We start from the raw sequence: 20,941 nt of genomic DNA, 5'->3' as shown, positions 1-20,941 counted from the left end.
GCCTTTGAGCATTTCAGCCTTGTGCTGCCCCGTTGTCAAGCTTGCTTTAAGGATAAATGCCAAAGAAATTTGGGGTTCATTCCAGTGGGGTAGATATTAAGCAAGTTGGTCTTCTGTCTTTTTGATTTCTAAACTTTGGTTTGCAGCCCTATTGGCTCTTAAATTTGTTGGCTCTTTTAATTCCCAGGTGAGATGGGAAAGAGAAACATAGCAAAATGAGAAATATACATGCTGAGGTTAAGTTTTGGGGTTTTTGTTAAAGGCCCAAAGGTTAGAGCTATCAATGGATCTAAGTGGTATTTATGTATGTGATGTTAAAATTTGCACTCAACTAAAATTTTGCACTGAAGGATCAGTAACCCAGAGGTGCTTCTTCTCTGATAATAAAGTTCCAACAGACCACGTGGCATGCCCTTTGGTGTGTCAGACTTGGTGGTGCTGGAGAGCTCTCGCATCTATATAGGTCCCAATAATGTTCAACAATGAGGTAACTCCTTCATAGCTGGAAATTAATCCTGTCACCATTCTGGACTTAATGAGCTCAGGGTCCATGTAAAACCCAGTAGCTCAGGAACAGGGGTACTTTTTAGTGGAGGAAATATGGAGCAAGGGGTATTCTATAGGCTTGGGACAACAGCCACAATACTTAATAAACCAATCTATGGGTATCTGATTCATACTTGACTGTGTAATTTTGCTACCAGTCTAGAAAGAGTAGTGGGTGGTCTAAAGACAAGTGTCTCTGGAAGGGATGAATGTTCAGAGGGTGTGGATATCCAGGTGCCCCTGTGTGACACAGGCACATTCCTACACAGTGGTCTGAAGGGTCAGGTAGAGAAAGGGTAGAAAAAATATTTTGCTGCTTGCTGGGTTGAATTGCTTCACATATTTTTTGTTTGTGTTTAAAATGAAGTCGATGTAGAAAAATTTTATTTATTAGAGTAGTGAAAATGGAAGAGTGGCCTGTACCCTCTCCTTGTTTATCCAAGGGCTTAATGATTAGAGCATTAATGCACACAGTAGGTGCACGAAGTCCATTTAATTTACTGCCTGCAGGAATTCCAAACTTAATTGTGAGACTATAAAATGTTCAAGTATTCTGCTTACTGAATTCCTTTTACTGAAGTTCTGCATGAAATGATTAAATATGCTTTCGATCAGGAAGAGTGAGTGTGTCACTTGCTGATGAGGGGACTCCCAAAGAAAAGGTAAGGTGAGGGAGCTTGGTTCTTCCAAATACTTGATATTGGATAGTTGCCAAAAGAAGGGCTGAAATCCATGTGCCCCCCATTGAGCAGATCTAACCACCAGGCTGTAGAGGTTACTTCCTTTACATGCAAAAAATTAAGAACTGGGCCATTCAATTGTGTACTTCCATACTGGGTTGAGGAGCAGCTCCTCACTGCTGTTCCTGCTCTTGGTGACATGTGATAGCAAGAGTACTTTGTGTTCAGTTTTGCAGCATTTAAGACAAAAATCTTATGTTTTATTGGGGAGGGAAGTGGTTTTGTTTGCTGTTGGGAGGGCTAGTATGGTAACTCAGTTTCCACAAGAACATACCTGTTCACTGGAAACTTCTCCAGTGTAAATGACATTCCTAGTCAAAAGTGAGTACATTTCATGTGTGTAAGCATAGACAAACAACTGGGACACTCATTTGAAATCTAAGGGACAGAGGTCAAAATCAGTTTGAATAGAGTCTCTTTGATCTCAGCTGAACAGCCAAAACTATTTATTCTTCTGGAATGAAGGGGTCTATCTGATTTTATTCCTGTAGGGTTTTAAAGCATAAGGGTCCATCTCAAAGCAAAAAACCTTGTATTTCTGAAACCACTGCAAATCTTTGCAATGACAGAAAGCAGTCTGTTTCCTGCCTTCTTCCACATAAAATGCAACCTAAAAATTTCTTAATGTCTTCTGTACATATTACAGAAGTCTGCCCTCTTTTCACAATAGGAATGGGAAGTTGTGGGATTGGCTCACTGCAGAGGTATAACCCTTAATTAGCAGGAGGGAAGCTTAATGGAGCCTGAGGACCTAGTTAGCTCTCAGCTGTGTCTGGGGGTTGAAGGAACCTGTGGAGGCAGCTGAGGAGGTGGGCAGGAAAGACCTATGATAGAAGAAAACTCATGTAGTGGACTTAGTGGTAGTGCTTGGCTGCAAGAAAATCACAGTCCATGTGAACTGAGAGGAAACAGGGAGCTGGAGGAACCAAACTGAGAGCTGGAATTTTGCAGTTTGTACTTTGAGTAAGGAAAGGCTGGGCTCAAATGGGAGGTCTGCAGAGAACTGTGTAATGAGAGGGGCAGACCTACTTGATCTGCAGTGGTGTTTGCCAAAGCATGTGAGAGTTGAGAAGTCTCTGCTCCCCTGTGAGAGGTGTTGCAGCAAGGCCTTAGTGGGCACCCAGAAGGAGGCTCACTTTTTTTTTTTGTGATGCTTGTACTTAAATCCTGTCTGAGGCTCCAGTTTGCACAGTCCAGCAGGATTTGTATGGCAGCACTGGTGTGGAAAGTTGTTGTTTGCATACAGAGATTAGATTAAACAAAGGGAAAAGTTGGGTGATTTCTTGGAAAGTGGTTGATAGCTTTGATCACTTGCCCCACAAATAGCATTAAGCTTTTTTCCTTCCTGGAAAAAAAGACATAGCAAGGTCCATGCATGCCTATGGCAGGGCAGTGGATGCTACATAGCTTTGGTATTTATGTTTCTAAGACAGTTCTTTTTTGCTTTTTTCTTGGCATTCATAAGCAGTGTCCTCTCTGTCCCCACACAGGTATGTGGAATGAGTGCTTATGGATTTCTTTCTAATGCCTGAGATAGAGGCTTTTGAAGCTCTGCTTTCCAGAAGAGATACAAAAAGCAGAGTTGACAGACTGGTCAAGACCACTGGGAACTTTTGACTTGTTTGCTTCATAGGCCTAACTAAACCTGGAATTTGTGACTTAAAAGATCTGTTGATATATTCCCCTGACAGTGCAAGTAAGGGAGCTGTTTTCTTTGGTTTTTTTTTTTTTTTTTTTGTCCACACACTTCTAACTAGCTTCAACTCTCAAAAAGAGACAAAAATTATGTAAGGTTTTCTCTTCTAAGCTAATGAATTGCTTCTATAATGGCATTGTGAGGAGGTCTGTTGGTTACCTGGGGCCTTTCTGTAGCTGTAGAGTTTATTGCCCATGATACAGAGCATGTCTTTGATCATACTTTTGTGGTGTAAGGGCTGAACCTTGTCACAAAACTCTTGCATGGGACTGGTCTAAATTTAGGCAGGGTAGGTAATTGCAGCAGCAACTGTTTTGAGCTTGCACGTTATCAGGTGGAACTTTGCCAGATTGTTCTGGTTCCATTTAGAAGTAACTTAAAAAGGAGGCATTTAATTTACTTAGAGAAGAGCTGTTCCACTCTTGTCTAGAACAATTAACTCTTTTGCAAAACCAAAATGGTCTCCCTTATAGCTAGGATACATGTTTTGTCTTACCATATAAAATTATTCAGCTGCTTTTTCCCTACTAATTTATAGATGGGAATTTTCTTCTTTCTTCACTCTCAATGCTTTAAAGTGGCATATATTAGAGAATATGCTTGATTTCTCTCACAGAACATAGCTGAACAAAGAATCATTGCTGTTTGTCTTCTAACCATTTGTCTTCTACCATGGCAGATACCGAAATATTAGCTTCTGCTAATTTGCAGAACTGACATATTCTAATAAGGAATCCTAATAAAACTGGCTCATTACTTCTATTCCTTTTAAACATTAAATTTAAATTACATGTTGGAAACAATTGTATTAGAAACACTTTTATAATTAAGAAGTTATTAAAAGTTCCTAAAATCCCCCTTATACTTGCTTGTGTCATCTTATACTTTTATCTGTGTGTCTTAAGGCTCTAATGGCACTAGAAATAATATCTCGGAATGCATCTCTCTGTAATTCCCACGGGTATTCTGAAAGATAGTATTAAGAAGATCATTAAGAGCATAGTCTCTTTATGTTCCCATAAGCTTTCCATTAATTTGCATTTAGCTGTCTAAACTACAGAAAAGTTAATATTTACAGCAAGTTAGTACCTTACTAATAGAAATGTGAAGCACACTTATTCCTCCTGGTTATTAATACTCCTGCCTGGGCACAGATGTGTTTTCATAGGATGTGTTTGGTTGCTAGATATGTGCTGATAAGTGCACCCAGAATCTTGCTGGGCACACTCAATTCATAAGAGCATTCTGTCCTAAAAGCTTGATTGTACACCAAGCTGTGAAGCCCTTCTATGTTTCCAAATGCCCCTGTAGAATGGTGTTGGGAGCAATAGCAAACAGGCTTTACTGTAGGCAAACAAAATGTATGGATTGAAGAGCAGCAATGTTGGTTGAGCCCCTGGGATGTGTACAGCTCCATTTTGGAAGGCATGCATGTCCTGTGGGTCTAGCAGTGGGCCTGAGGTTATAATGCAGGCACAGAGAAGAGGAGATATGTGTTTGTCAAAGCAATTAAATTAGGCTTTCTGCATTTGGGCATGCATTGCTGTGTTTGGTGATCAAAAACTGGAAGCACAGATTTGGGTGAAATTGCAGGATTCCATAAACTGGTACTCCAGGCATGAATCTTCTCTGCCTGTGCTACCAGGCTGCTGCTGTTATTTGCTGGTAAGGAAAGGAACAATGCTATAATCTTTCCAGATGTGATGAAACAAATATTTTGCTAGAACAAAACATATTTGCACCTATTTGCTACAGTCTGAAGAGATGTGTTTTCTTCCATCAGATGGCAAGGCAGTAAATTTCATTGATTCAACTTGTTTCTCACTGCCAGCAGCCTTCTGTGCCTTACAGATCTGTTTTTGCTAAGACCATTTCTAATGTTCAAAAGTTGGAAGCAGTTTTAATCTGCTTGTTTAAAACCTGTCAAAAAGCTGACGAGAATGAATGTTTTCTTTAAGTAGCCCCAGGCTTCCCATCTGATCGTGGGCTGTGCTCCTGGTAGGGGTACCCAGCTTAAGACCAGAGAAAGTTGAGGCAAATATTGTTACTTAGCACATCTATTTTATTGTGCACTGGTTGGAGCCCCAGTGAACTTTGGCGACAATATTAAATGTGGCTTTTTTATCAGGCCCTCGGGGGAACTCTTACAGAAGATTTTAATCTTTTCTTTTTGAGAGTCCTGAGGATCAGGCACTAACACTTTGTATGTTGTCATAGCATGTCTCAAAGCACTGCTGCATTTGTGTGAAGGATCACTGAGCAGTCGTATTGTGAAAGGGAAAACAAACTCTCAATTGCTTTGGTCGTGCCAACTGCACTAAGGTATTTGTTTAAATGAAAGCTTTTAGCATAAATAGCTATGCCTACAGAAACGAATTCAAGTTTTGAGAGTTCTACCTAAAATTTCTGTTTGCTTCCATAACAGCTGTAAGAATGAAATAAACAGAATAGTCTGACAAGAGCCATATGCCCCTTCTCACGTTAGAGCTATAACCATCAACTCATGGCACACTATTGCACTAGCAATAAAATGTTTGTAAACTACATAATGAAGGTGTTTAGATGTTGGTCTCTCACATGCTGAAAAAGTCAAGCTGCTTTTAATTGAAAATCTTTGAAAACACTCAGATCAGGTCATGACATAAGAGAAATTGTAATGTAGGAGAAGTAAGTGTAGTGTTAATATCAGTTGTAACTTTCTCTGAGGTATGTAACCATTTGGTTTTGTTTATGGATACACATAAACTGTAGCTGGAAGTAACCTCCTCACTGTCTCTTTTTTAAGTGGAGAGGAAACTTATTGGTGGGCAAACCGCCTGGAATGGTTGCTCATCACTTTACTACTGATTGATCATGGTTATGAAGAAATATGCCTTTACACTTTGCTTATTCAAATATGTAGCAACAGAGGACATTGTGTATGTGAATGATGTGTTTAAGTGATTGGTTTGAAAGAACAAGCTCTACTTGAGAGGAAGTAAATCTGGCAAGTCAGAGTTTGTTCATGGTACAGTAAATTATTCCAGCCTTCCTGAAAATGAATATCTGGATATGATAACAGCATTAGCATGAACCCCCAATGCTACAGTTATAATAAGCTCCAAGATGTTACCAGAACCCTTTACAACACAAACTTTCTATTTTTGTAATTTACATAGCTGTCAGATCTGACTTTTAGGAATTTAGGTAATGGCAAGTATAACAAATTCTAACTTCCATTGCCATATATGTAAGGAGAACAGTGTTCTACTACAGCTTTACAGAAGCAAGAAGAAATAGAGACTTAGCAGGAGGTGGTTTAATTTTGCTTCACTTGCATCTAGTTCTTCAGGCTTATGTTTCTCATTTTATCTGGTTTCTGAGTTATGCCTGACATTGTAGCATAAAGGTTTATACAATTCTCAGAGCTTGCTCATAAGTAATCTTTTAGAGACATGGTTTTTCTTAATTGATTTTTTTTTCACAATCCTTTTAGGATAATAAAATGGAGGCAGATATTCTTTACCTGAAGACATATCAACCTAGTGGCATTTGTCCTCAGACTAGGAATATAAAGTAGTAGGAGATTGATTAAAGCAATATCTTGTATCCTTGCAAATATAACCTCTGTCATGTCCTTCTAAGTTCTGGTTTATGTTGATATTGACCTTGGGTGCTTCAGTGGTACCTGAGTCAGAAAGAAAGATGGCAATTATTACTATTAATCAATACCTACAGAGGAGCATCTGGGACCAACTATGATGTATTCTAAAGGGACAATCAGGATTATCTGGAATAGAATAAATATTAACAATATTACTTCATGGGAAGGAAGGAAGGAAGCGCAGAGTGCTTAGCCTTCTATATCTAGTTGAGATGTTGCTGCTGTAATAGGAGATCCTGAAGTTATTTTTTTCTTTACTTTCCTTTTTTATCCCCTACCTGGAGGTCTTGTTTACAGAGAGTGATGTTTGATAACAGGGTTACAGCTGAAGCTGACACCAAAAGCTGTAATTTCATTCAGAATTGCTCATTTTGGCACAAAAATAAAATAAAAATAGCTAATGCAATTTTAGAAAAATCTTTAGGAATCAAAGATAAGGGATAGGTAACAATGACTGTGATTATGGGGCTTGAGAGTCATAGCTCACTTGTTATTTACTCTCTAGGATGCTAGTGGGATCCCAGAGCTATGTATTATTGGAATTTATGGGCAAATGGCTATGTAGCAGTATGCTGAGTTGTTGGAAATGTACATATTTGCAGTGTTTTGATGGAAGACTCTGTGGAAATTAATTTCCTAATTTGGTTTGGTTTCTTTGATGCTTGCAAATTCCTAGTGAGGTTATGCAAAATAATTCTGTAGCTCCTGCTAGAAACTACAGAATGGCTAGGTATGTTGGAATGTAAGAATTTAGTATTTTTAATCTTCTGTATGTGAAACTAAACACAGGCAGCATGAGGGGAAAATAAGTTGTCCTTGGAGGTGTGTTCACCAGAGATTCTAGAAATCCAATCCTATTATGCAGCATGTTCTTTTTGAGACTTAGGAGCAATAAAGCAATGTGTTTTTCTACAAAGGAAAGGTATATCCCCTTTTTGGATGAATCCTGTTGAATCATGTTCTTGAAATTCGTGCACAACACAGTTTTGATTTATTAATTGGCATTGGATACCTATCTGAGCTGCCAGTGCTTGGTCAGAAATGAGTGAAAAAGATAGATATAAAAAACCAAAACACATACTCCTTGTTTTTCCTTTTTATATTTGCCTCACCTGGAATCCTGAAAAAAAAAACTGGCATCAATAGGTGATAAAAAAAATTAGACCATTGTATGTCTGTTAAGGAAAATATTGGAGCTGCCGTGTGCTTTTCATCTGTTCACTTTCACAGTTACAGCAGGGGCACTGTTTGGATCCATCTTGGTTTATACCCCAGATAACTTAATTTGGTAGGGTTAAGTAGTGAATTATATGCTGCCTAAATTACTGATACTTGCTATCCTTGTGTGGGTTTGATTTTTATTCATTACTGGATTGTACTTGTGGCATGTTCTTACTCTTTCCTGATATATAATGGATCTCTTTATTGAATTATTGAGCAAACCTTTTAAATAAAACATCAAAGAATTCTCTTCTACTATCAGTTCTCCTATAGTCATTAGATGTATCTACCCTTAGGACCACTTTCCTCACCAGAATACTGACACTGCTAGACTTATTGCCAAATGTACTGTGCACTAAATGTTCATCCCATATAGCCTTTTTTTTTTGAAAGTGAAACGATTTGCCTTATAAATATGCATAATTAGTTTGCTCGTGGTACAAGTATTTTCCACAGTAATTGTTTTGTTCTTTCTGGCCACCTCAAATGTGGAATAGTTTTTATAGGTGAAGGAAAACAAAGTACTTGCAGAAAATGTAGTTAGATTGCCTCTTAAAAGTATGTCTGTTATCAGAATTAAGAAAAAGGCTGGAGTTTGTCTTCCAGCCATTGGTCGTCTTCCAGCCATTGGTCATCTTCCATGTTCTGTGTGTCACATACTGCTTTCCTTGGTCTATAGAGCCACTGAATCCAGACTGTGAATTGTGATGATTTCTTAGTGGTCCAGTTTGTGTGGAGGTCCAAACTTAAGCTCAGGACTTCTCATTGCCAATTTTGTAAGCTCTACTTGTTCATGCTTTTATTTATTTATTTATTTATTTATTTATTTACCTATATATATTTTTATATATTTTTCCCGTAGATTAAGACTGACTTGACTTTATGGTTCTGATTTCTATTATACAATAACTTTAGGCTATCTTTGAGTTTCTTGTCACTTCGATAGAAGCAGTAAGTCTTTTTTTGCCTGGAGGGGGATTAGTGTTTACTTTGCACATAACAAAACAAAGAGAAGGCACAAAGCACTGTTCAGAACACCAAGAAAAATATTTGTAGTGTAAGTTATAAGCTTCAAGGATAGATGAGGCTAGTGGAAACAGCATTCGGTTTCTGAAAGTAAAGCAGGCGCCTGGATTCACCAAAAATAAAAAAGAAGGAAATTTTGAACAGCTTTGCATTTTTTTTTAAATTAATGAAATACCGGAGGGAATATGCATATTTACATTGAAATATTTAATTTCTGTGGGCATTATTTAAATATATATTTCTGTTATCTGGCTATTTTTGTGAAAACTTGAATAGTCTTGCTAGGATATCTGAACTAAAAAGCCCTCCTATTGTGTCTAATATATTTTAGTCCCTCGAAGGGAAATAAGCAGAAAAATTTATTTAGGTGCTGATTTTAAAAGAGGGGGAAGAGACCATCTTTCACCATTAGCTAACACTTCTACAGGCAAGAGTTTTTTGTAATGTTGGCCTGAGAAGGTTTTTTGTAGTTAAACATAATTTCCGTAAGTGCTTGGACAATTGATGAGCAAGCCATTAAATGCAAAGACACAACCTCTAGACTTAAGAAGCCCCTGACCTGCATTTATGTGAAAGCTGGAAAAGGTATTGAGGGTATGATAGAGCATTATCTCCTTACCCTGTTGTTCTGCCAGTCCCTGGCAGAAATAGGATGCTGGCTAAGCAGTGCTTTGGAGTATGGCTGTAATGTGTGCTCTTAATGCTCCTTCTTGGATTTGGCCCCACCTGGGTGTGTCTGGGTAACAGAAGACTTTTCTTAATGCTTGAGGATGTCAGTATGCTTTCAGTTGAAACTCTTTGAGCTCTTGGTTCTCCAACCCACACCCTTGGTCCCCATTTAAAACCAAAGTAAAGCAAGGTAGTCAAAGGCAGTTCAAGATGTATGTAGATACAAACTGCATTATGAATCCTGTGACAACCCCCTTCCTTAAGTGCTTCTCATACCAAATTCTAACACCAGTGTTTCTTTGCTTTATGATCTAAATTATTTTATTTTTTGCCTCCAAGGCCCTAGATATGTCTCTATAAATTAGGTTTTTATCTGTTTCAGATGCTCGTGGCATTGCGGAGTCTGAAGTTTTCTGTATTAATTGTCTAATGCTTCATATACATAGCATTTCAAAGATGTTTTTTATGCTTTAGTTTGCAGCATTTCTGTGAGGCACATTCCCAAAGACAGTTTTGTGTCCCAGTTTGCCCAGCTGACTGTAAATCTTCCTTTACTGATGAGATGTTAGGCTGCTCTCAGCAGCCCTTAGCTTTCTATCAGTTATTGCTTCTTCCCCGAGCAGTTGGGAACTCCCAAATTATGCATTTGTCGCTTCTGTTTCATTTGCAAGAGTCATTCATTTCTGCCTTTAATTCCAGTTCCAACTGGCAGTGGGGATTGTGGCAGTCCCAGGCTGTGCTGCAGTACCTGGCACTGTCGATCCATCTACTGAAACTTGAGTGCTTTCAATCACACTCAACGATCTTTTTCTGTTACTGGTTGTTTAGGTCACTTAGCAGGCTCTATCAGTGTATTTTCAGTCCTGCTGTTCTCTGATAGAAAGCTAAATCATATGAAAGACAAAGGAGACGTTTGTGCTTGTTATCTTTTTGCCATGGGAACATGAAAACTTTTCCATGGCCTGCTTCTGGTCTTGCACAAAACATGTAGCTTTGTAGTCAGCAGTGTGTCGGAAGATCCTGTTGCCTGTTACATTGGGAGTTCAGGGCTGTGTCCAGCACAATTGCCGTACTCTGATAAAAACTGTTCCCTCCTCTGACTACTTTCATTGCAGCTGCTCTCCTCAGCCTTGTGAGGATTGCTGGCTTTGCAGCTTGGGCTGCCCCAGATCAGCTGGAGGTAAAACCATGTTTTCCTGTACAAGCCTGAGAAGTTTATTTGCTGTATTTAGTGGAACACAATGTGTTACATCGAAGGTAAATGTTCTGTGTGGTACCTGGGAGATCATTTGAGCACATTAATGTTTTCTGTGCTCTAGAAAATAATCAAAGAGACCGTGACTGCTCTTTTATTAAGTAGGGAAAAGTGCCACAGCTACATGCTGACACATCTTTTCTTCATATATGCACTATGCCTCACATGGGCACAGTATTTAGGAGCTCAACTCCAGATTTTTAATCAGATGTTCCCAGGCTATATCTTTTCCCAGCCCTTTCCTCAACCCACTTCATTTCCAGCTTTTCACAACTTGGACATAGTTTAATTCTGATTCAGAAATCTCAAAAATGCTGGCATCTGTGGAGATGAAACAAGAGTTCAACAGGGAGCTCAGTGAACATTTCTACAAACGGGACTGTTTGCAGAGGTGAGAGACAAAGGCTTTTCTGTCATGATGCATTGAGGGATGCTAGCAGGGAGTAAAGGAAGGGTAATGATTCAGTCCCCATCTTCCATACATCTGCTAGGAGCTGGGAAAGGGCTTTGTCTTATCAACATCATCAGAGGATGCATGTGTGCTGCAAGAAATGTGAATAATAGACCAGAATTAAAAATTGCAGCCAATCATAAACTGAATATGATTTAATGATGACAACAACCAAAAAACACTACTTCTTTAAGGGATTGCAACAAGAGGAAAGTTGTTTGTAAGAGAGCAGGGTTCCCATTCCTCTCACAGTGCACATCCCTCTGATTCTCAGTGTTGCTTATAAAGGGAGGACCAAATGTGAGAACATGAACATGGGCTTAGGAAATACGATCCATAATCCAGTGCTTCATTAGAACAGGTTTATTAGGAATGCTGTGTTTATTCTGTCAGCTGAGATTTTTTTTTTAAAAGGAAAGCTAAGTAGCTGTCTATTCGTTGTCATTTGCTTTGTTTTGTCTTGTAAGATAAAGATGGACAAAAGTGACTTTTACTAATTCTTTGAATTTGTATGGAAGCTAGATTTAATTTACCTTTTTGGGGAAACTCCCCTGGTTAAAAGCATTTCAGCAACCTGCTGTCAGTGGTGTTCCTGTGGGTTATGGTCTGTATAACTGGACATATGGGTCAGATAATGAAATTCACTTGCACTCTTGGAGGGATATAATGCCCCATTTTTCCTTTTACCACAATAGCAGAAAATTCTGTGATCATTGTCCTGTGGGGAAGTAATAATTAGATAAAGAGAAGCATGATAATATGCTGTAGTATAAAGGGGTTTTAAATTAGTACAGATGTATTGCTCCTAACCACTGAACCTGTACTTTATGAAAATCATCACACACTTGATGCAAGGAGCACTTTTCTCATCTCATGCCATCTGTGCATCTGGCAGAATGTTACTGGAAACTCATTTGTACATTCACTGGAAAGTGTATCCTTCTCATAAAGAAAAAAAAACCCAAGTGATTTTTAGATCATATCTTACAGTGAAAGATCATAGATTTCAAGCAGACCACTGTTGAGATGATTCACTTTTTTCCATTTTATTTTTAGGGCTAGAGTCTTGTTGCCAAAATATAGATGCCAAAATGCAGAGGCTAAAATGCCAATATACCAACAAGATGGTGTTGTTCACAATATTTTTAACTTCAGGGAAGATTTAAACAAAACTTCTCTCCTAAAGTTAGATTTAAATTCCAGGCTCAGAGATCTTTACACTGGAGGACGGAGACAACAGCAATTTATTCTTGCCATGTTTTTATATTTTTTTCCTGCTGGGCTGGATAAAGTTTTGGCTTGTCCTTGCATACTACTGCTGTTCCTGTATGAGTGAATGTAGCTTTGCAGGTGTTTACCAAGCTCAGTAACATGTCTTTGTACAGTCCTTTAACTCGTGCAGCTACTTCCTTTTTCTACATGGAATTTTGTACAAATAATACAAAAACTTGAGTATATTTCAAAACAGTCACTTAGTATCTCTTCCTGGGTACCATGTAAATTAAAAGTAGCCTCTTGTGATAGGGCAAAGAATCAAAAGCAATGCCTTCTCAAGTGAAACCAGTTATCTTCATATTGGGGAATACCAATTTTAGTCATCTTCATAATTGTATTCCTGCAGTTGGAACCTGAGCTCCTTTGCTGACTTTCATTTAGGATGGAGCATTCTCTGTTTAAATGTTTGAGTCCCTGGATGGAAGTAGCCTTCACCTCTATAAAAACATGTTTGGAAAATGTGTGATACTTTGCAGCAGATGCTTAGTACCTTTCCAAGTCATCAGTCATCATCAGTTAGTAAAAGTAGAAATAACTGTCCCATAACCATTGCAGAGGCATATTATTAGAAGTCTCCAGGATTTCTGTCTCTCTGGGCTGATTTGAAACATGGGCAGACATTGTCTCCATAACAGCATTCACTGGAACTCTTGCACTCTTGCTTGTCTCAGTTGCACCAAGTTTTGCAGTACATGGGGCATTACGTGTGCTGGTGGATTCTGTGCATCACCCCTATCGCCTCTGTGGGCAGTGTTTGACTCTGAGGGTGCTGTTGGGTGGCTGCAATTGGTGAAGTGAAGGGAGGAAACTGCTGTCCTGCCTTCCCTCCTTCCATTCTTTCCACCAGAGCAGCCATGGCCATGGGCACCTCAGATTGACTCCCTCCTCTCTGCCCTGCTGAAGGAACCTGAAGAGATCGTGGCCTTTCAGCTTTTCTTGAAGTAAAATAGGGAAGGTGGGAGGGAGTAGAGAGAAGGAGGTGAGGATGAATGTGGCAGAGGACAACAGTAAAGTGTATATTTAAGCTTTAACTAATACTGAAAATGTTAGTGCTTTAATTTGTTAATGACAGGATGTCATGAACTCTGTAAACAATAGGTTTGCTTAGATAGATTTCATTACTGAGGGGATACTTAAATTCTAATGAAATCCTGTGAGGGAAGAAAAGCTGGTTTGGGATTTTGGTGGGTTTTTTGTTGTTGTTGTTGTTGTTGGTTTTGGTTTGTTTGGTTTTTTTTTTTTTTGGTGTTACTTTTTTTTTGGTGTTACTTGTTTTTTGGTGTTCTTTTTAATTGAAAAGATATTGTAGTGTGAGAGAGAACAATTGCTTCCTAGGAAAGATCTTCCCTTTTTGCATTTCCTAGCTCTCTGAAGCTTAAAAGGTAAAGGGCAAAACCAATTTAATCCAATAGAATCTAAGGAACAATCATATTTCAAACAACCATAAATTTGTTCAGGTTCTTTTCTCCCTTCCCCTCAAATCTCAATATGGCAGACAAGCAGAAAGCCATAGGTGCTCCACACTTCCTTGACTTACAGTTTATGTTACTTTCTGGCTAGATGGCTTTTAAAAGGTGTGTGCAGTCTTCTAATTTATGGTTAGCAAGTCTGTATCACCTTTGTAATCCCAACTGTCATGCAATAACAATTCATATGTAGGTTTCAACTGGCAACTATAAGTAATTTCTCATAAGTTTGCTGATAATAAGAAACATATCTTAAAGAATGAGAGAAAGCTTATTATAATAATTGTCTGCAGATGTCAAATGAAAAGCATTATAGAAATATATATCTGTAACACTCTATTAAACCAGAATCTCCCAATGAGGGATGCACAGGGATAAATAAGCCCATACATTTCACAGCTCAGAAATTAGTTTCTTAGACTTCCATCATTCAAGGAAATCACATTCCAATCACTGCTCAACTGACATGAGTTCTCATACTTACAGTAATCTCTTGTATTGACAGTATATCAAAAATAATTCCCTGAAGAATAAGACTAATTTTCTAACCCAGTCAACCCTTACTTTGAAGTCTGGATTGGGATGGTGATGGAAAAGTTTTGCAAAGGCTGAAGTACTGAGCCTTAAAGCATTCTTTATTTTTTCAGTGTAATGATGGCAAATCTACCTTCTCTCATTTCAATGTTTTGAATAAGTCCCTAAGGCAGAAATCAGCAGTTTCATGTTGCTGTGCTTGACTCTTTCAGTGCCTTTCCCTTCAAGATTTTGTGCAACTACCATTAGTTCTACATGACATCCTATTTCAAGCTTTTGATTGATCTTGCAGAAGTGAAACTGTTAGCAAGGTCTTTCAGCCACAGGAGTACATTTCTTTTGCACGTGTAACAGGCTCTTACTAAAGTTGCTTAATGAATTATAACCAGCGTTTGAAGAGGGAAGGTGTGCAGGCTTGGGAAGTCCCTGCAATACTGAAGAGCAGGGAATATGCCCTTTTGAAATCAGGACAGTGATGGCTGTACCCTTTTCCCACTTGAGAGGGTTCTGCAGACCCTTCCTGGCTCTCCTGAAGGTGCTGCACTGCTGGGGTGTCCTCACTGTCTACCCTGGGGGGGATGGGTCAGAAGAGGTGTTGTGGCCTTTGTGATGATTTTTTTTGTCTCTGCTGGACTGTCCCATTCTCTAAATTCTCCACAAAATATTCAGTTGTTTGGGTTTCTGACTTTGCTCTAGCAGTGTCCTAGCATTCACTGAGTGTCAGTGTCTTCAGATGTAATACAGAAACAAATAATGTGGTCTTATAAATCATCACCTCTAAATATTGAGTTCAGTTTTTAGTGAAAGTGTAATGACACCATGAGCTGTGTGTGTTTAAAGTTACTCTCTTTTCCCTTTTCAAGATGGAAATTGTCATTAACTTCATAACTGGCATGCCCCTCTCTATATTGCCTCTTACCTGCTTTCACAATGGCTTCTAAGTGCCCATAATTAAAGGTTGCTGTTGTGGATTGCACTAGGGTTCAAGAATAAAGAAGTATAACAAGTGCCACTCATACATTGGAGTGGGGTATACTAGTGGACATTGTGTTGCTTTGATTCTGAGCTTCTCACATTACTACATTTACCCTTCCAGCTCTATGTGAGGCTGTGTCTAACCTGATACTGTAATTCCAATGAGGGAAACAGAGGAACTCACACAGAAGAACCACCATGCTAACTTCAGGAATAAATAAATAAAATTTAGATTAGTCCACATCATTAGGAGGTCAAAAGGTACCTGCTGTCGCTCTCTTGTGAAGTTTATGACTCTCAAGATTTGGAGACACACAGATAGATACTCTAGGAGAAGTCGGCTTCTGTACTGTGATGCTCTCTGAAGCATCCTGAAACCTTAAGGTCTACCAATACAAATAATAATTTTTGTCAAATCTCAAATGCAGACTAGAGTAAGTCAGTGTAGATAGCAGTATGGGTTGTGTTATTTGCTTGGTGTTTCTGTGGTTTCACTGAAGAGCACATTGGCTGTGCAAACCCAAAAGATTTTCCAGCTTCACAAAGAAATGGATTCCTACCTGGGTAGGGAAATGTTAACTCTCCTGACTTCTAGTTCAAGCAATAAGGTGACAAGCAAAAGACTGCCAAGCTGAATGAATTAAGTCCCTCATAGTAAGATGCTGAAGACACTGCCTCGCCAGCTTCTGAGAGCACCTGTTTTACTGGCTGTAACTGAGATTCTGCCATAGAAAATCTATACACTAGCTCTTATTTCCATATTTTGCACATATGTCTATAAGATGGGAATCTAAAATTGAAAGACCTGAGAATGATTTATGAAAATACTTGATATTTAAATGAGCAACAACACCAAAAATTTAGGGAACTCCAGGACTATCTTCAAATTAGCAAAACAACAGCAGTGTCTGGGCAATGGTACCAGGGACAATCCTACTTCAAATGAACACACTTTTTGGACCACTGGAGGAGAATAAACAAGCCCACAACATGAATGTGCTTTACAAAGGAACTGAAAGTTAGGAAAGAGCCAGTCTCATAATTCTGCTTTTGGGAGCTTAAATTGCCTAATCAGATTACTAAGTGGTAAACTTTGTATTTCTTTTCACTTACAATGACTACTAAGCATTTGGAGAATTGTGTGGGCTCCTGAACCATGTAAAGACAACAATTCTCTACTACTCTTTGCAGGGGATAAAGTATCTATTCTTGGCCATGGAGGTTCCCAGAAGGATTAGTGTAGCTTTTAAAGAGAATATGTATCACTTGCAGTGAGATTTGGAATCCTTGTGTTCAGCCTGAAATGGTTTCATGGGGAGTAAAAATTTAATGCATTTAACTAGGTAAGATGATATGCACACTGACCACTCTGATTCTGCTTTAGTCTAGTCAAAATCTATTTGCAAAATTATGCTTGAATGAATGATGTGATCTCCAGTACTTGAAAAGTTTTACTGAACCTGTATGAACCTGATCATGACCAGCACTATATTCTTCAAAGGCATTATTTTACCTGCATAGGCCTCTGTATGCTGGTGTCCGTGTATGTTACATACCTCAGACTTTAAAGTCCATACAGAAAAAGGAATGGGGAATAAATGCTCTAAACCCAGTCAAAACTCCCTCTAAATCTGTCCTCACCTTCCTTACCTGAAAGCACATTGGTCAGTGATAGCTGAACCTGCTCTTCCTTTTCTTCTTGACAAGCCTGTGTTGCACAAGCACAGTGCTTGCTGCAGAGGCTGACAAGGGGAGCGGGGGCAGAGTTGCCCTGGAGCAGCTCTCTTGTGCATGGGCCCCTTGCCACTGGCTGCAGAAGTTCCTGGCAGGCACCTTCCCTGCCCTACTGGCCTGGGAGCCATCTTTCAGTGGCCATCTCCACTGAAACCCCGAGATGATCTGTTGTTTCAGGCTGTGCAGATGTTGGCAGACGTTTGTTGTCATGGCAGTGTAACAGTAAATCCTGGGCTTATGTTTCAAATTGCTCTGAGCCATAGGACAGAAACTGATGGGACCTCAGTTCTAGCCCTTCTAGGCTTTGTAGTAACTCTGACACATCTGTGTAGGAACAAGACCACCAAATACAATTATTCTGAAAATGAGATATTTTTAGATGTAGAGAAAAAAAAGTAACAGTGGGGAGGAAAATTGTGAAAGAAGAACAAGGGAGATAAGAGTAAGGCAGTGACTGACCTAAGAATGTACATAGTCCAGCTGTGGTTTTTCGTAAGATCAGTAAGTTCCAAGTAAAGGCATTTCAGACGTTGTTACAATCCTAGTGCCAAGGCAAGTGTTGCCTTCTCCTCCCCTCCAAAAGAATAAGAATTGCATAAAATCTTATCCAGAATAGTGTAAGGAAGCTTTTCTTGCTCAAAGTTAGTGCATTGTTAATAGTAAGCTGCAGAACTGATTGGCAGATCCTACTAATGCAGCAGTTCCAATGCTTCTGATGGCTATAATTTAAAGACTTGTATACTGTGCTTGTTGTAATCAACATTTGCAAGATGGATGCTGTTCTCAGACTATATTGACTGTTGGAATTAAGAGCAGAGAAGAAAATATTAAATGTTCATAGTCAAGAGAAGTGCAACAGGCTTCCATAATAGTCTTTCAATAACTGTGATTTTAAAGTCAGATAAGCATGTAGTCCCTGAAGGAGCAGAATCACTCCTAAGTCATGGTTGTTTATCTTAAAAATTATTTAAATGGTGTTATGGAGATTTTTGTTGAAAGTCACAAGGATTTCCAGAACTAGCATTCCTCCCCTGAATAGAGAAAGGGGACAGAAACAACACTACCAAATATGAAAATACAGTCTGGAGAATGAATGAATGAATGAATAATGATTGATCTGTCTTATTTTTCTTTTACCCTGAGGATGGCCAAAGTTACAGGCTAGCTTGCAACACTGTTCCAAGTGTTGTCAGTTATATCCTTGGTGATTTCTGGTCTTGTGCATAGTAATTTTTTGGTCAAGTATAAGCTGTCGAACTAATGGGTGGGTACTAAAGAAAAGGAGATCATCTTTCTGGGGGTTTTTTGTTGGTTCTTCACAGCTTGTGATAGGAAAAAACCAAGGATTTGAATTTAAAACTCTCTGTAAAATGAGGAAGAAGAAATCAACTCACAGTGGCAGTTCTTAATGATACCCTTAATGATACCCATGATAATGATTCAGGATTTTGGAAACCTTTAAAATTAGCGTTATGTTTTCCCATCACATAACCCATTTTGAGCAAATGAGAATTTAAATATACAGATAAATAATCACATCTAGGAAATGAAATAAAGAAAGACTGGAAAATATCTCTAGGTCATACTCTTGTGGACGTGTTCATGCTGCTCAGCTTCTTCCCAGACAGGCTGTGCTGTTACATGCGGGAAGGGAAACAGCAAACAGATGTTCTCCTTCTGACCCTGTAGACAAGCACAAAGTTAGCTGACATGAGAGAAGGAAAAAGCAGGGTTTCCTAATGGGGTAATGGCATAATAGTATCTTGCTTTGATCAGAAAGGTGTGCTAGGCATTCCTGGCCCTGGGAGCATTGTGTGCCAAATGTTGTTAGATGCTAAGTGAATACTCTGTGTGCCATCTGGGACATGGGCTTTAGGAAAGGGGACACTGAGCTGGTGTAAGCTGCTACCGTGGTGTTGCTGAAGTCCTGGGGCAGGTAGAGTTTACGCTGGGTCTGCCCGGGTTCATTATGGTGGAGGGCATGTCTAGGATTTCATTCTCTATGGTACTTTCACCATACCCGTCTCCTTTTCCCCTTAAGAGTCCGTCAAAACAAAGCCCATTTTAAAAGAAATGAATGTAGAAAATGTGAAACATAAGGATCTTTTACAAAGTGTCTTTTACAGTGCTGGGTACATAAAACAGGGCAGTGGAAGATAAGCCATTATGTATGTTGAGGAAGCCTAAGAATAAAGATTATAGGCAAACAGTCTACCTTTCTTACAAGGCCTTGATTTACATCCCTGAAATCTCAAATTTAGCTATTACAATGAAGTCCTGTTGCACACAGAGCTGCCTTTTTATCACCACTTAAAATCTAATTAATCCGTATTGAAGCACAAAGATTTCTGTTGTGTTTTAGGGTGAGGGGTCATAGAGCCCTCTTTGTTCATCCTCAGGCTTGTAATCATCAAGCATTGGGATATAATTTTACCAAGCAAATTGGAAGGTAACAGATCAAATCCTTATCGGAAAGCCTAACTCATGGTTTAGTGAAGTCCTTCGTCCTTTATGTGAAACTTTATATTCGTGAAGAACAAAAACGTGTTTCAGAGCTTGCAAAGGGTTAATAGCAAGGGCTTATATTTGGGGCAGCAGAGACCTAAAGTCATCACAGCTTCCACCATCACTCAAGGTAGCAGTTGGTACAGATCTGCTGGGGAGACCTTTCTCCTCAAGCTTTCAGGACTCGGCTCTTACAATGGCCTTAGTCTATCAACCAGTGATGCAATTAAGTGGCATATTGGTCTCTCTGTTGGGATGGGTCCTGTCCTGTCTCACCACCTATCTACCCCAGTGGAAAAACCTTAACTTGGAACTAAATGAACTGGAGATCTGGACCATGGGACTCTGGCAAGCTTGTGTTGTCCAGGAAGAAGGCGGAATGCAATGCAAGGACTTTGATTCTTTCCTAGCTTTGCCTCCAGAGCTCAGGATTTCTAGGATTTTGATGTTTTTTTCCAATGGATCGGGGCTTTTGGGCCTTTTGCTCTCAGGATTTGGGTTGGACTGTTTGAAAATTGGTGAAAGACAACAGGAACAAAAGAAACGGTTGTTGCTGTTTGGAGGAATTCTCTTCTGGATATCGGGGATTACAGCTATTGTCCCAGTTTCCTGGGTTGCCCATGCCACAGTCCAGGAATTTTGGGATGAGAATATACCAGATATTGTTCCCAGGTGGGATTTCGGGGAAGCATTGTTTGTTGGCTGGCTTGCTGGATTTTGTCTTATATTAGGAGGATCTCTACTTAATTGCACAATCTGTTCTACTGAAGTCCATCCGTCTTCAGTCCATTATGCAGTAGCAGAACAGCAGGATCAGTGTCAATGCTTGGAAACTGAAACAAGGCCTTAAAATGGGAGGTTTTAAGCAGTACAGCAACACTGCCCTATCTTTTCCAAACCCTAGTGCAAGCCAGAAGCTTGTTCCGGTAGTAATTCAAAGGACTCTTTGTTATCCAGCTGATTTCCTGAATTTATATCTGTTTTCTCCATAAACTGGTATTGGAAGGTGGTGTGTTTTCTCACCTGTGGAACTGCTTAAAACTGTTTCACAGCAAAATGCTGAGGTGTTCACAGACTGCACAGAAAAGGTGCTTTTGCTTTCTTCACTGCAATGTAAAATCCTGAAAACGAATATGCATGTTCACTTACAGCTTGGATTTTAAACAAAATGTGCTTCCTTTTTTATGTAACCAGTGAAATAAGTC

The 20,941-nt window shown here is 39.2% G+C and overlaps 1 protein-coding gene and 1 long non-coding RNA gene across 2 annotated transcripts in view; both read left to right on the top strand.

Annotated features, from left to right (window-relative positions):
* Positions 1 to 1,034: 1,034 nt before the first annotated feature.
* Positions 1,035 to 20,941, top strand: part of LOC115485304 (uncharacterized) — a 54,798-nt gene continuing 34,891 nt past the window's right edge. Inside the window, exon 1 of the long non-coding RNA XR_003946058.2 lies at positions 1,035 to 1,208. This is a non-coding gene — a long non-coding RNA (uncharacterized LOC115485304). The remainder of the gene's footprint in view (positions 1,209 to 20,941) is intronic.
* Positions 19,933 to 20,586, top strand: LOC103825750 (claudin-22). Its single transcript, XM_009101006.2, has one exon. The coding sequence runs from the start codon at positions 19,933 to 19,935 to the stop codon at positions 20,584 to 20,586; it is 654 nt and encodes a 217-aa protein (XP_009099254.1).

This window comes from Serinus canaria, chromosome 4 (assembly GCF_022539315.1).
Source record: "Serinus canaria isolate serCan28SL12 chromosome 4, serCan2020, whole genome shotgun sequence".
Taxonomy (NCBI): Eukaryota; Metazoa; Chordata; class Aves; order Passeriformes; family Fringillidae; genus Serinus; species Serinus canaria.
Note: the sequence above shows the minus strand (reverse complement) of the source record. Positions and strands in the feature narration are given on the sequence as shown.